This window comes from Schistocerca americana, chromosome 3, assembly GCF_021461395.2.
Source record: "Schistocerca americana isolate TAMUIC-IGC-003095 chromosome 3, iqSchAmer2.1, whole genome shotgun sequence".
Lineage (NCBI taxonomy): Eukaryota > Metazoa > Arthropoda > Insecta > Orthoptera > Acrididae > Schistocerca > Schistocerca americana.
The window spans coordinates 177,373,489-177,389,973 of record NC_060121.1 but is presented as its reverse complement, the minus strand read 5'-3'; the positions used below and the strand labels follow the sequence as shown (position 1 = coordinate 177,389,973).

The 16,485-nt window shown below is 46.9% G+C and overlaps 1 protein-coding gene across 4 annotated transcripts in view; it reads right to left on the bottom strand.

The window, feature by feature from the left end:
* LOC124605451 (CTD nuclear envelope phosphatase 1 homolog) overlaps nt 1-16,485 on the bottom strand; it is a 115,770-nt gene that overhangs the window by 32,200 nt on the left and 67,085 nt on the right. For all 4 annotated transcript variants that reach the window (XM_047137132.1, XM_047137134.1, XM_047137133.1 and 1 more), the window contains 2 exons: nt 7,129-7,319; nt 6,730-6,958 (listed from right to left, as the gene is read on the bottom strand). In XM_047137132.1, coding sequence (XP_046993088.1) covers nt 6,730-6,958; nt 7,129-7,319 — 420 coding nt within the window. The remainder of the gene's footprint in view (nt 1-6,729; nt 6,959-7,128; nt 7,320-16,485) is intronic.

Genomic DNA, 16,485 nt, shown 5'->3' with positions numbered 1-16,485 from the left:
AGATATCAAACAAATGGAGTGGCTCGCCTGTTCTCCTGACCTAAACCCCATTGAGCACGTCTGGGATGCTCTTGGTTGATGTATCGCTGCACGTCTTAACCCCTACGACAATTCAGGAGCTCCGACAGGCACTGGTACAAGAATGGGAGGCTATACCCAGCAGCTGCTCGACCACCTGATCCAGAGTATGCCAACCTGTTGTGTGGCCTATGTATGTGTGCATGGTGATCATATCCCATATTGATCTCGGGGTACATGCGCATGAAACTGGCGTTTTGTAGCACGTGTTTCGGGACAGTTTTCTCAACTTATCAACCCGCACCACATTCTGGAATTATCCTCAATTTATGAGCATGAGTGTATATAGAGATTGTTGCAGCCCAAATATTTGCCCACCCATCCAGATTTAGGCTTCATTGTATCAATTAAGGTACATGGTGGAATGGTTTCTTCGTAAAAGTTAAAGGGGCAGTCAAATGGAAAAGATCAGAAGGTAAGACAACTGTTTATTATCCCAAAAGTAATCACCATACCTATTAACAGATGTATCCCAGTGTAAGACAAGATGATCAAAGCCTTCTTGGACAAAATCTTTGCGGTTGCCTATGGAACCATGATAGCACCCAGGCACGCACCTCCCTGTCCAAAGCACAGTGACGGCCATGAATGTCTTTCTTTCGGGCTCCAAAAATATAGAAATTGAATGGGGAGAGATCTCGACTCTATGGAGGATGTGTAAGAGGGTTTGCCACATGTTACCAAGGTTGTTTCAATAATGCTGCAGAAGTTTCACTGGGAAGCCCTTTCTTACACATCCTCCATACAGTGCACATCCCTCACCATGTGATTTTTATATTTTTGGAGTCCTGAACGATTGATTAATTGAGAGTGTTTATGGGACCAAACGGTGAGGCCATCAGTCCCGCGATTCTGAAGTTACTCACAGAAAGAGGGTCCACTAAAAGTGGACAGATCCAGTCAGGGGAGTCAAATGATAAAATAACTAAGTTAAAACACACACACAGTAAAAGGCTTAGAAGGTGAGACCAAATCTAAAAACTGGAAAAAACGAACTGTCTTTCCCTGGGGGAGTGGTCATGTGGTCCCAGACCGATAAGACATGAAGAGAGATCCGACCACAACCACCCTGCCCCTGCTCCATGAGTATAGCAAAACATTATATCTGGAAACAAAAACCACTTTCATGGAAGAAACTCAGGACCAGTTCAGACAGCCATGAATCGTCTGCTAATATTAGAATTAAGGAAACTGGAAGATTATACTTAGCACCATGGTCCAAAACAAGAGAACATGCCACCTATATATGGGATGCCATCAGTCTGGTTCCACAACCACATTGTGAGGGTGGTTCCTTACTCAAGAGCCCTATATGACTAATGCGTTGACGGTATAAAACTGTGGACTCCTTCCAAGAGGAGTGGCAGATGTTATTCCACTTTTGCGCAAAGAGAGATTTGATGGAGATCTGCATATCCATAGCTGGAATCACGGAAGGGAATATGGGACAGCCATGTCAGTTTTTTATCAAACACAAAGCCCAAGAAACGGGAAAGTGCTACAACCTCGAGGAGCTGGTCGTTCACCTAAATAAAGTTGTGGGTCTCTGTGCACTGTGAGTCAATGAAAAAAATGCATAACTCATATTTTGGAGGGAGAAAACTGGAAGTGATGGGTGATGGCCCACACTCAAAGGTCCAACGCGTGGTGTCTTTGAGCCTGTACTCAACAGCTGCTAACAAGTGGGAGCTGCGCCAGTTGCAAAAATTGTCAACGTACAATGCCAAGGTTACCATAGGCACAACAGAAATTACAAGCCCATTGAAGGCTATGAGGAAGAGTGTGACACTTAACACAGAACCCTTTGGGATACCGTTCTCCTGAATCCGAGGGGCACTGAGTGAAGCGCCAACTTGAACCCGGAAGAACCATTGAGATAAAAACTTGCAAATAAAAATCGGAAGGGGGCCACGAAAGTCCCAGTCATGAAGGGTAACTAAAATGTGATGGAACCATGCAGTATCGTATGTAGGCCAAAGAAGACTGTGACAAGGTGCCAGTGATTAGTAAAAGCCTGCTGGATTGCTGTTTCCAATCTGAGTAATTGATCAGTTGATACTGGACGAAAGGCCCCGAGATTTGAATACCCAACTTGATCTGAAGGTAACCATCCTCTCGAGCAGGATAATTGGGCGTTTCCTGTCGAGGGACTTTGGTTCTTCCCAGACTTAAGAACGGGGATAACTATACTGTCACACCACTGCAACGTGAAAGCACCTGTGAGCAAAATGCGGTTGAAGACCATGAGGAAGTGTCGCATCTGGGGAACATCAACATGTTGGATCATCTGGTTGTGGATGGAATCCGGGACTGAGGCCGTGTCATGTGAAGAGGTAAGAGCCTGCAAGAAGTCCTGTTCAGTGAAGGGTTCATTACAGGGTTCAGTGTGGTGCAGGCTGAAACAGAGGGTAGTCTATTCAACTCGGTGTTTCTGCTGGAGAAAGGTAGCAAGATAGGAAGAGGATGTGGGACAGAAGGCTATAGAGCTTGGACGAAACCTGTGATGAAGAGGCATACGTCCCTAGGGAGGAAACTAGTGCTCCCAGCATTCCTTTATACTCTGCTTAACAAGGTAATGAGCCTTAGCATGGAGATGCTTAAAAGCAAGGAGGTTAGTCTGAATTGCTGCAGTGCCAGTCAGCATTCCTGGACAGCGACTGCTTCATCCTTGGTCCACTGCGGTACCAGTCAACAAGGGGGTGGGGGACTTATGGATAGGGGACAGCAGTGCCAGCAGCATGAAGAATAGTGGCAGAGATGTCTTGCATGACCGCATCAATCCAAGTTGAGAGGGAGGTGCCAAAGTGCACAACAGACATATATAAAAGCCAACTGGCCCTGTGTAATACCCAATGTGGGAGCCTCTCTGCAGCAGGGGAACGATTAGAATCACCGGAAAGTGCTCTCTGTCACAAAGATCATCATGAGATGACCAATGTAGGGAAGCCATGAGAGCAGGGGAGGAGATCGTCAGATCGATAGCAGTAAAAGTGCCTTAAGCGGCACTGAAGTGGGCAGGGGAAACATTATTGAGGAGACACAAATTGAAATATGTAATAAGTTGGTCAATTAGGAGACACCTACCTGTTGAGATGGCACTCTCCCATAGTAGGTGGTGGGCACTGGAAAAAAAAGGAGGAAAAAGGGGGTGGGAATTGCTGTATTGAGGTACGAAGTTCAAATAATGAAGTGGCCTACCTGGAGGGAGCTAGACACTGCAAATGGTGATTGCCAGAGTCATCTGTGCTCTAACCATTACTGCTCCCAGGTTGGTATAGAGGGGGTTCCAGTCTCTAATTACACCAAGTAAACCAAAGTGCAGACCCCGCAAGATGCTACCCTGGGGCCAGCATGGTTCCGACAGAGCGCCCAATAACCACAAAATGTTAGAGTGTGGTTGTCACAGAAGTGCATTTCTTGAAGAGCAAGGCAGAATGCAGAACAAGAGGAAACAAAACATTGTATTTCTGGTAGATGATGATAGTAGCCATTGCAATTCCACTGGATGAACGTGTGGCGAGAGTTCAGGTTAGACATGAAGAAGCCGAGAGGTGGTCATGTCACTTGGTCAGTTGTCACCGACAAGGATGGGGTGACATCATAAAATAAGATGTCAGACTCAGGATGTGAGAGGGGGAGATGGCACCTCTGGGGGCACCAAGGGGGGCCGTGTCTTGGGACTTAAGTTCCTTCTTCTTCTGTTCTGGAGGTGGAGGAGGGCAGGGCACAGAGGGAGTACAGGCGTCTGCAAGATCCAGAACTGAAAGAGAGCAAGCAACCTTAGGGTGCACAAATAATGCTTCTCATGGTAGGAAGCTCTGGACTGACACACACCAGAGAGTGGCGGAGGGGGGCTTCATCAGCTGGTGCTGAAGAAGGGGGGGGGCACTTCTTTGGCTGAGGAGGAGGAGGAGTGGCTCCTGGATGGGAGGTCGTGGGAACTGCATGGCGGGGGGGGGGGGGGGGGGGGGGGGGAGAGGGGCGAGGAGGGGAGAGGGGCGAGGAGGGGAGAGGGGCGAGGAGGGGAGAGGGGCGAGGAGGGGAGAGGGGCGAGGAGGGGAGAGGGGCGAGGAGGGGAGAGGGGCGAGGAGGGGAGAGGGGCGAGGAGGGGAGAGGGGCGAGGAGGGGAGAGGGGCGAGGAGGGGAGAGGGGCGAGGAGGGGAGAGGGGCGAGGAGGGGAGAGGGGCGAGGAGGGGAGAGGGGCGAGGAGGGGAGAGGGGCGAGGAGGGGAGAGGGGCGAGGAGGGGAGAGGGGCGAGGAGGGGAGAGGGGCGAGGAGGGGAGAGGGGCGAGGAGGGGAGAGGGGCGAGGAGGGGAGAGGGGCGAGGAGGGGAGAGGGGCGAGGAGGGGAGAGGGGCGAGGAGGGGAGAGGGGCGAGGAGGGGAGAGGGGCGAGGGGCGAGGAGGGGAGAGGGGCGAGGGGCGAGGAGGGGAGAGGGGCGAGGGGCGAGGAGGGGAGAGGGGCGAGGGGCGAGGAGGGGAGAGGGGCGAGGGGCGAGGAGGGGAGAGGGGCGAGGGGCGAGGAGGGGAGAGGGGCGAGGGGCGAGGAGGGGAGAGGGGCGAGGAGGGGAGAGGGGCGAGGAGGGGAGAGGGGCGAGGAGGGGAGAGGGGCGAGGAGGGGAGAGGGGCGAGGAGGGGAGAGGGGCGAGGAGGGGAGAGGGGCGAGGAGGGGAGAGGGGCGAGGAGGGGAGAGGGGCGAGGAGGGGAGAGGGGCGAGGAGGGGGGAGAGGGAGGGGGGAGAGGGAGGGGGGAGAGGGAGGGGGGAGAGGGAGGGGAGAGAGGGAGGGGGGTAAGGAAGAGGTAGGAGGAGGAAAGGATGTAACAGAGGCAAAAGTTGAAGAAAGTGACACTGGAGGGAGTGTCTCATTTTTCTGGTGAGCCTCAGCATAAGAGAGGCGATCCAGGGACTTGTACTCTTGGATCATCTTTTCTCTCTTGTCAGCCGGGCAATCCGGTGAGTGAGGGGAGTGGCAGTCATGACAATTGACACACACAAGTGGCGGAAGATATGGCTTCCCTCATGGAGTGGGTGTCCACAATCACCACACAGAGGGTCTGCCATACAGCGGGAAGACATATGCCCAAAATGGACGCAACACTGAAAGCACTTCATGGGTGATAGGATGTATGGCTTCACATCACATCTGTAGCACATAACCTTGACCTTCTCTGAGAGGGTATCCCCCTCAAAAGCCAGAATGAAGGCGCCAGTATCGGTGCGGTCGTCTCTGCGAGCCCTCTGCACATGCCAAACGAAACGAAGCCACGTCGCTCCAGCTTAGCCTGGAGTTCATCATCAATTTGCAGGATGAGGTTTCTATGTAAAATCACTCCCTGGACCACATTGGTGAGAGGTAATAGGCACTGGGACATTGCCAAGAAGATAACAAGCATGGAGAGCTGCAGATTGGGTGGCAGAGGGAGCTTTGATCAACAGGGAACCTGACTGCATCTTATTGAGAAACTCCACTTCACCAAACTTGTCCTCGATATTCTTCACAAAAAACAATGACTTTGTGGTGGTGAATGTGTCCCCATCCGTGCTATTACAGACAATGTAGCAGGGAAAGTGTTTCATCCCAAGTCGGAGAGTTGGGCCCTCCTCCCATGGTGCAGCCAGGGAAGGGAAGGCTGCCGTGTCATACAAAGCAGCAATTAATGATCTTTCACCATTTGAAGAGATGACTGTTTGAGAACAGCTAGATTTTTTCAGTTTGATATGCTTCATGTGCTAAGCATCTGCCCTGATATCACCCACTACAATCAGGAGCTCTCCCCATGTATGTGACCCAGCAACAGCAAGGGTAACCTGGCAAAGCTCCGTTGCTGGGAGTTCTGATGCTCCAGGAAGAGAAGCAACCACTCATTCTCATACATGGGGAGGGAACAGCTCAGGTATCAGTAGTGTGATCCTTGTGTTGTCAGAGGGCTCAGCCAAATGGGTACATAACAGCCCCACAACACGGACTGTCTACATGGGCTGGTGACCTAGCAGGGCGGAGGGGGGGGGCTACAATGGAAAAGAACTGAAACTTCTGCAGCATAACTGAAACAATCTTGGTAACATGTGGGAAACCCTTACACATCCTCAATACAGTCCAGATCTCTCCCCATGCAATTTGTATATTTTTAGAGCCCTGATGAAAGACATTCAAGGCCATTGGTTTGATTCGGATGAAAATAAGCATACCTTGGTACAATCATGGATCCCTAGGCCGCCACAAACATTTTTTGATGAAGGCACTGACTGTCTCGTCTCACACTGGGTGATTAAGAGTTTTGGTGATTACTTCTGAAATGACAGTTTACTTACTTTTTGTTCCGTCTGTCTCATTTTCATTTGACTGCCCCTTATATCTTCACACCAAAAATCACTTGGTCCAACAAAAATATATAGTAAACTGCCATTTAGCATAATTTAATGCAGAATTCAGAATACTAACATACTGTATATTTATATTGAAATAAATAATCACGCTTAGTAATACTAATGACCTTAGCATAAAAATTAAAAGTTGGTAATATTAACAAGTTCTTATGCAGGAGTAAAAATAATCTTTTATTGCCATTTAATCGGTCACATTATATGTTGGTACTGCGTTAATTTTTCAGCAGCTGGTTATCTAATCATTTACACCTTTCTGAAAACTAACCTGGGTATGCCCTGTATGCTCCTGGAGAATTGTCCAGGATAAAAACACTGGAGAGGTCACCACATATTGCAGAGAGATCCTTTGTGTAGCTGCCCAAATCAGGTGTGCAATGCTGCCTGTAAAATCGTCGCTGTAGAATGCCACGATTATTATCTAATTTATCTGCCACTGCTGCTCCATATATTTCCATGCTGGCAGTGAATACAACCAACTCATACCACTGTGATACCTATTATGAAGGAAAACATTAAAATTTCTTTTAGATGCTTACACAACTCCACACTATATCTCTTCCAACATTCCTTGAAACTAAGTTATCATTTCAACTGACACACATCACACAGTACAATGACATAAGCACTTAAGTACACAATTTTATCAAGTCATAGAAGCACTTACAATATCCAGAAAGAAGTCCACATGTGGTCGCTTATGGACAAAAAATCGCACTGGATGTCTGTCTATTGTAACTTTAAGCACAAAATCTGGTGGAGTACCAGGTTTCACTGTTTGTCTAACCACACCATCATGGTGTGAATGAATCAATGTCTCATCAAGATCTAATACTAGTACTTTACGTTTTACAATACCTGTAAACACAGAAATACATATTATATTTACAAAACATTTGCAGAAATTGTATTATTGTTATTGTGAGTTACTGACAACAAACACTGAAACCACCACCCCCCCCCCCCCCCCCCCCCCCGACATGTACTGAACAGTCTGAAGACTGCTGAGGCAGCTGGAGGAGGCAAGACAGAAGCGCAATTATCTGTTATGAAGGGGAATCTGCAATGAAGGCCACATTACCATTACTAATGCATATTACTGCTCCAATGCATCCACAGATTTAAAAAGCCACAATCTATCTTGTTGTTATACTACACACTCTGGGAGGTGTATCAGACAGATCACAGTGAAATGAATTATGTTTACAGGTCTGCAACAGAATTGCATTTCCTCTAACTCCTAGCATAGTAACAACTCTGAGGCAGTGTCAATTTCACACAAGCAAATGTGTATACAACTTGTAACTATTAAACTATTTTATTATTACTATTTAATGAATATTGTTCCTATTCATTTTTATTCACAGGGGCCTTTACTTCAAGTGATTAATTAAATAAACTTTCAGTTATTTGATGAGTAACAGATCAACTCTAAGCCCGATTTCCAAAGCACTTCAGTAAACTGAAATAAAATAAAGCCATTCATTTCAATGGTTAGTCAAGCAACGTGTTTATTGCATTAGGGCTACTGGTGTTATTCAGCAAATTTTTACGAGGTGTGATTGGAAAGATTTAAGAGTGGGCTTGTAATTGTACAATGGTGATGCTACTGTGATGCATCTCCTTCAAAATAGTTCCCTTCTGACTGAATACACCGACTCCAGTGGTGTTTCCACTTTTGGAAACATTCCTGGAAATATTTTTCTTGAAGTGTGTTAAGGACGCTCTCTGTATTTGCCTGTATATCTTCAATTGAGTCAAACTGCTTCCCTTTCAGTGACAATTTCAGTTTAGGAAACAGGTAGACGCCTGCAGGGGCCAAATTAGGGGAATATGATGGTTGTGGAAGCACAGGAATGTTGAATTTGGTCAAAAATTCAACTATGGAGAAGGCACGATGAGCCAGAGCATTGTCATGGTGTAGCACCCAACTCCTGTCTTTCCACAATGCAAGCCTTTTATTCCGCACCATTTCGAGCTCAAGGACACATTTGTAGTATTCCTGTCCTCCAGGTGCAAATTCATGATGCACAATACCGGTAGGGGGAGGGGGGGGGGGGGGGAATCGCCAACATTGTCTTCACCTCTGACCGACTGTGCCTCAATCCCCCCCCCCCACTTTTTTCTTTCCTTGGGTCGTGGTGAACCCGGAGTCTTCCACTGCGAAGACTGCAATTTGGTATCAGGATCATATCCATACACCCAAGATTTGCCACCTGTAATTACCCTATTTAACAAATCTGGGTCATTTTTAGTCCAATTAATCAGTACTTGGCACACTTCAAGTCGGTATTGTCTCTGGTCACTTGACAACACTTTTCCAATGAACTTTGCAGACACTTGGCGCACGTTCAGATCCTCAGTTAAAATTGACTCAACTTAAATGAAGCTCATCAGCCATCACCCTAATTGTAAGTCTATGATCAGAGTGCACTAAGTCGTGAACTTTCACATTTTCGTTCATTTTTGAGGTGAAAGGACGACTGGACCGTGGTTCATCTTCAAATGATTCGTGGGCATTTTTAAATCTGTTGAACCAGACAAAAACATTTGACTGGCTCATAAAATTATCTCCAAAAGCTGTTTTTAATAGTTCATAAGTCTCAGAAGGTGATTTCCTGGTTTTAAAACAAAATTTCACACAAACTCGTTGCTCCATTTTTATGCCCATTTTTATGTAGGCAGAATCCAGCAACAAGCTCTAACAGACCCGCACTCAACCAGCAGCCCCAACAAACTGAATAAAGGAAATGCATTTTCGTGTCAGAGGGCGTTCAAGGGTAAGGCAATGACTCATTCTCCACCCTCCATGTACCTGCCAGGCAAACCAGTAAGCAGTAGCGGATCCATTCTTAAAACTTCCAGTGAGATATTACTGTGTTGTATGCATATCAGTGTTTTCAACCAGCACTGCAAATACATGTGCTCAATGAAATATTGTTTATGAAAATGTGCTTCAGTAAATTTACCCTTCTTATTTTTTTGTTTATATATTTTTGTGTGCAAATTTGGGAGCGGATAATTTAACATAAATTCTGTGTCATGCTGTTTAATGCCTCACCAATGGTAGGGTAGTCCATAACCAGTCATAGTAATACTTAATTGTGAACAACAGTTACTGTATCAGTGGGAACAGAATCGAAAGTGTGTCGCTGCACTGCAGTATATTAAGTTTTCAACACACAAGTAACGGCAATGCCTAGTGAAATTTCAGTTTATAGCAGTTGCATGACATTAACACGAACACTCTTTGTTAAGAGAATAAAAAAGGCCATTTCTGGCTATATCTTTACAGCAGAGTTGCATTGTACTTTGGTTACAGAGATTTTTTGTTACAAAGTGTGTGGGTTTAAATGTGTCCTACTCTGAAGATGACTATCACTAATAAAATCTATTTGTGTTACAACATTAACTAGCAATACCAGTCTTGTTTCTTTTGTGTCACATTTGGTACACAACACTTACTGGTTCAGTAAATACCTCATTCATGATCGAGTTACCTTTTTGTGGCTCTGAAACACACATCTACAACACCTAGAGGGCAGGGAGGAATGTCATTTATTCTTGTTGTGACTGAATACTGGTCAAAGTTAGTAACATTATCTCTGATGAAGACAGCTCCAAGCTGTGTAGTAACAACTACACTCATGGACCACTATTTTAGGGCTATAGGGAAGAACAAAAGATTCACTTTCAGATAATGGCACACAGTTAACCAACTATAAGTTTAGGCAGTTCTTAGCCTGGGAAAATGTAAATGAGCAAGGGCACACAACCTTGTGATGAGTAACTGTTTTTTTTTTAATGAGCAAGGGCACACAACCTTGTGATGAGTAACTGGTTTTTTTTTTTTTTTTTTTTTTTTTTTTTTTTTTACATCTCATTAATGTCAGAAGCTTACAAGATTGATTTGACAATGTATAAATTTTTTGAGACTGTATGGTCCACAATATAATTATACTATAGTGGTTATAATAAGTCAGTCACAAATTACTTGGGTTACTCAATAGTAGAGGTGACAGTTGTGAGGGCACAGAGACGCGATTTAATATTTCAGGAGGTCATAAAACACTTACCTCATAATAGCTGATGTAACTGAGAAATCATGTTCACTTGGTAGGCAATTAAGTTTAAGTTAAGTTATTAGTGTTAGAGTATTGTACCGATTTTGGATTCGTTGCATTTGGATTTTTTGTTAGAGGTTCCCCTTGGGCGTCACGCAGCAGAAAAAGACCATCTTATGATGAATCTGAATCATTACAGGTAGCCACAGCGTAAACAGTGTCATGCGCCAAACCACGACTCCCTTTATAATGAAGTTCTGTGACAATGGTTAATGCTGACCTAAGAGTGTCGAATGAAGCGGATGAGGATTCTGCCAATAGCATTGGAACAGTTCAGTAATACTTGTAATCTGGCAAGTAAAACCAGATAATCTTCCAGAATAGTTGAATAGTTCACCTTAGTAAAAAGGAATTTTCAGGAAGGACGTCTGGTTGAAGTAGGGAGTTCTGCCAACTGAAATTAAAAGTGTTGGTTTGGTTTGGTTTTGTTTTGCTTTAGGGGGCAAAACACAACTGGGGTCATACACGCCCAAGTCAAAACTATAGAACATGAAGAGAGGGGAGTTAAAAAACGACTATACGTCAGTCCCAATTGACATAACAGAAGGCAGCTACAAACAGGCACGTGGAAAAAGGGCTAAAAAAACACTGTACAGAAATAGAGGTCCAAAACTAAAAATTAAATGGCCTTTGCCATATTGCTTTAGCGGATAAAAAGTAAAATGCGGTCAACAGCCGGCATGTCATTTGCTAAACAGACAATAACTCAGACGGCAAAACCAAGTGGGAAGGTCAGAAAGTGGTAGACAGTTAAAACTTGGGTGCAACGTGCACAAAGTGGTGGGGTAGCGCCACTTATCAAATTATGATGGCTAAAAAGGCAGTGCCCAATATGCAGCTGAGGGGAGGGGCTTAATAAGCCGCAGCTTATTCCTGTGAAGCGAGAACCATTGGTGATGCCAAAGGGACACCACATCCTGACAGACGGCAACACAGAGATTATCAGAGGGATTATATGAACTAGTGGGCTGAGGTACGAGGACTGCAGCCTTGGCACCAGCCTCGTTTCCTGGCAGACCGATGTGACCCGGAACCCACAGAAACATCACACTGGCTCCATCAAGAGTGAGCAGTGACAGTTTTCCTGGACCCACTGCATTAAGGGATGGGCAGCGTACAGCACACATACTCCTTGAAAGGCACTGAGTGAATCAGAGCAGACGATACCGATATCGAAAGACACGGGTGCAAATGATGAAGGCACACCCGACCCCACTGTCAGTCCGCGAGCCATTAGTAAAAAGGTACTATCGCGAAGTTCCATGTGTAGGTCGTGAAACTGAAGGCAATAGAGGGAGGCTGGAGTAGTGCCCTTAGGAACCAAATGAAGGCCAAGGTTAACAAGGGCTGCTTCACAAAGCCAAGGTGGTGAAGCGTTCACACCCACTGGGAAAGGTGCAGGTAGTGTGAAGTTAAGCCACCGTAGCAAGTACCGAAAGCAGACTCCAGGAGGTAACAGAGAAGGGGGACGCACTCCATACGGGCGATCAAAGGAATCATCAAAGAAAGAGGCATTGGATGGGTGGCCACACCTGGCAGACAAACGGCATGCATACCTGCTGAGGAGAAAGTCGCGGTGGTAGGACAGTGATAGTTCAGCAGCTTCAGCATACAGACTCTCAACCGGGCTAGTGCAGAAAGCACCAGTGGCCAAACGGATATGACGATGGTGGATAGTGTTGAATGATATAGGAGGGATGGACTTGCAGACGCATAAACAAAGCACCCATAGTTGAGTTCCAAATGGAAAAGGTACCAGTACAAACGTAGGAGGGTGGTTCGATCGGCACCCCAGGAAGTATCGATGACACGTAGGACATTGAGCAACCGTGTATAGTGGGCTGCCAGGTAGTACAAATGGGAGGACCAAGAGAGTTTTCCATCGAGCATGAGCCCCAGGAACTTCGTAGTTTCAATGAACGGAAGGGTAATAGGCCCAAGATGTAAAGATGGTGGGAGAAACCAATTGCGCCATCAGAAATTCATACAGACGGTTTCGTCAGTGGAAAAATGAAAGCCATTGTTGATGCTCCAGGAGTAAAGATGATCAAGACATCGCCGAATACGCCGTTCAGTGAGACAGGTCCTGGAGAACTGCAACAGATGGCAAAATTGCCAACAAAAAGGGAGCCAGAGATGCCCAGCGGGAGACAGGCCCCTGAGGAATACCATTTTCATGGATAAAGGTGTCCGACAAAGCAGAATCCACATGCACCTTGAAAACTCGGTCTTTTAAAAATGCCTGAAGGAAACAGGGTAGGCGACCATGGAAACCCCATGTGTAAAGATTACAGAGGATACCAGTTCTCCAGCAAGTGGTGTAGGCCTTCTCCAAACCAAAAAATACGGCCACAGTCTGGTATTTACACAGAAAAACATTCATGACTTGGGTCAACAAAGTAACAAGAGGGTCAACTGTAGTATGCCGTGCTCGAAATCCACACTGTACATTTGGCAGTAAATTGCAAGAATTGAGCCACCATACCAGCCGTCCATGAATCATACGTTCCATCACCTTGCAAACACAGCTGGTAAGAGAGATGGGACAGTAGCTAGAAGGAAGGTCTTTGCCCTCACCGGGCTTAGGTATGGGTACGACAGCGGCTTCATACCAGTGTCCGGGAAATGTGCCCTCTGCCCAGATGCGGTTGCACGCGTCAAGCAGGAAGTGCTTGCCCACAAGAGAGAGGTGAATGTCACATGGGTGTGAATGGCATCTAGCACTGTATCACAGGATAGGGATGAACTGAGAGCATGATCTAGCTCCCTCATAGTAAAGGCGGCATTGTAACACTCACGATTCGAAGAAGAGAAGGGTATCGCCCGAGCCTCCTCTGCTAGTTTCCGATGGAGGAAGGCAGGCTGATAGTGGGAAGAGCTCGAAACTTCTGCAAAATTGTGGTCCATGGTGTTGGGGATGCCAATTGGGTCCAAGATAACATCATTTGCTACTGCGAGGCAGGAAATGGGGAATGGCTCTTGGTCCCAGAGAGCTGTCGGAGGTTGGCCCACACGACAGAGGAAGGGGTGGATCTGTTAAAAGAACTAATGAATGAAATCCAGCTAGCTCGTTAGCTATCTCGAAGAACATGATGACATTTTGCACACATCTGTTTATAATGAATGAAGTTTGCCAGCATAGGATGATGGTCAAAAATGTGTAGAGTAGGTCTCTGTGCATGAATTGTGTTGCAGCATGCCTCAGTCCGCCAGGGGACTGGGATACGGCATGGTAAGGAGGAAATGCGAGGAATGGAACATTATGCAGCAGTAAGGATAACAACTGAGACACATTCCACCTGGTCATCACAACTGGGGAAATCTTGTTCTTCGAAGGCCGCCAGGGAGGAGTAAAGCTGCCAGTCAGCCTTAGTAAGTTGCCAATTGGGCATGCATGTGGATGGGGTACGAGTCAGCAAGCAGATAGCACACGGGAAATGGTTGCTTGAGTAGGTGTCAGAAAGAACGGACCACTCAAGACGATGGGCAGGCTGGGCAGACCACAAGGATAGGTCCAAATGAGAATAGGTGAGCGAGGAGTCGGAAAGGAAAGTGGGTGCTCCAGTGTTAAGGCAGAATAGGTTAAGCTGGTTAAGAGGATCAGCCAAAAAGGCACCTCTCTGACAGGTCCTGAGAGAACCCCAAAGGATATGATGCACATTAAAGTCACTGGGTAGCAAAAATGGGGGAGGTAGCTGCCCAATAAGCTGAAGGAAGTCTGCCCTGGTGACATCGAATGGCGGAGGTACATAAATGGTACAGAGGGAAAAACTGAGGTGAGGAATAAAAGGCGAACTGCAACAGCTTGAAGATGGGCAGTCAGGGAGATTGGGTGACTATGAATGTCATCTTATATGAGCAGCATGACGCCCGCCCCCATGAGATGGAATGCTGACCTCATGGGGAAGGTCAAAACGAATCGGTAAGAAATGTGAAAGCTCAAAGTGGTTGTGAGGGCGCAATTTTGTTTCCTGGAAGCAGAGTACAAGGGGACGCTGCAATGTTAAAAGCAGCCGTAAATCCTCTTTGTGGGACCAAAGGCTGCAAATGTTTCACTGGCAGAAGATCATGATGAGGAAGAGACGCAGGGGTGTCACATCGGCAGCTGCTAAGTGACAGCATGTGAAGAGTCGCTACCTCAGGGCACAGAGGCAGGAGGATCCTGCTCCATGGGGTCCACAGAAGCATTGGCTTGCTTGTGCGGTCAGTCTGTGGAGTCCAACGCTGAAAAACGGTTGGTGGTGTGCACCGGCAACACGGAGGCTGGCTGGGCTAAGGTATCACATGGCGACACCATTGAAGAGGATCTTCAAGTTGGTGAAGGAGAAGACTATTTGCCTTGGTGGACTTCTTCAAGCCTTTCTGGTTAGAGGAAGACTTGGGTGTTTGGCTGGAGGGACGGAGGAAGTCTTCACAGGAGTACTCATTCTGTCCTTTCTGGTCTACTGGTTGTGTAGCTGGTGGCTTCACCACTTGAGGAGAGAGTTTGACGGCCTGATGCACTGCTGGATGGGGGGATGGCTGTGCTACCTTGGCAATGAGCGATTTCACAACCTCAGAGCTGAACTGGAGGTCACATGTCTGCGTGGCCACATCCTTTGTAGAGCGAGGGGTAACAAGAACAGAACTACAGGTGCCAGATGGGACACCGCAGGGTTTGCGAATAGCCAGTAACTTGCGAGTGACTGGGTAAGGCACTTTTTCCTTTATCCGGATCTCTTGGACAGCCCGCTCACCAAGATACATGGAACAGTCCCGAGAGGAGGTGGCATTCTAATGTGATCTGAAACGATGACACTGGTAGCAGCGCATCGAGTTCGGAGTGTACGGCCGGACTATGATAATTTCATAGCCTGCTTTGATCTTGAACGGAAGCACCACTCTATCAAAGGTGAGAAAAAGAGTGCAGGTGGGCACTAAGGAGGAATCCACCTTTTTCATCACATGATGGATGGCAATGAAGCCCTGATCAGAGAGGTAAGATTGGATTTCGGCCTCGGTTAGACTGTCGAACAGCCTAGTGTAAATTACACTACGGGAAGAATCAAAGTTCTATGGGCCTCAACACGAACAGGGTAGCCGTGGAGAAGTGAGGCAGCAAGCAGTTGTTGCGCTTGAGAATCAGACGTGCTCTCCAAAAGCAAAGTACCATTTCTTAAACGAGAGCAGGATTTCACAGGGCTGGCAACTGCATCAACACCTTTCTGAATAATAAATGGATTTACCGAGGTGAAGGACTGACCGTCTTCAGTACATGAGACCACAAGGAATCATGGTGCAGGGGGAGGGGTCTTTGAATCATTAGTCTCATTATGTTTACGTTTCGTAGATGCTGATTGGGAAGACGACTGACTCATCGTGAGGAAATTCTCCATGATTGCCAATGTCTCTGATGGCATGCTCTTCCATCAGGGGGACCTCTTCACAAGGGGCGCACCCGCCTTAGGTGATTGTTCACATCTCAGGTCAAACCTCCCGAACATCTGACAGAGGGACCAATCGGCAATTTGGGAAGGTTGCAGCTAAGGCAATCACCCCTCCCTGGGCCTGGCTTTCACCAGGGGTATGTTCGAACCCTACCTGTTGACCCAGGGCTGGGAATTACACATCACCCAGTCACCCGTCACACGTCAGACGCATGGGTTGGCCTTAAGGAGTGCACAAGGAGGAAGAAAGAAAAGAGGAACCTCAAATGCCAAAGTGGAGGAACGAGATGAGAAGGGAAACAAAGAATGGAAAAGGGAACGAAATACAAAGGTGAGACAGTTCTTACGTACGCGACAGACAATGCAGAACATTCCCAGTAACATCCCAGACACGTTCCCCAAGTGAGAGGAAAAAGAATAGCAAGAGGATAGACATGCAGCACAGACAGGAGAAAATGCTGCAAAGGCCGGGGC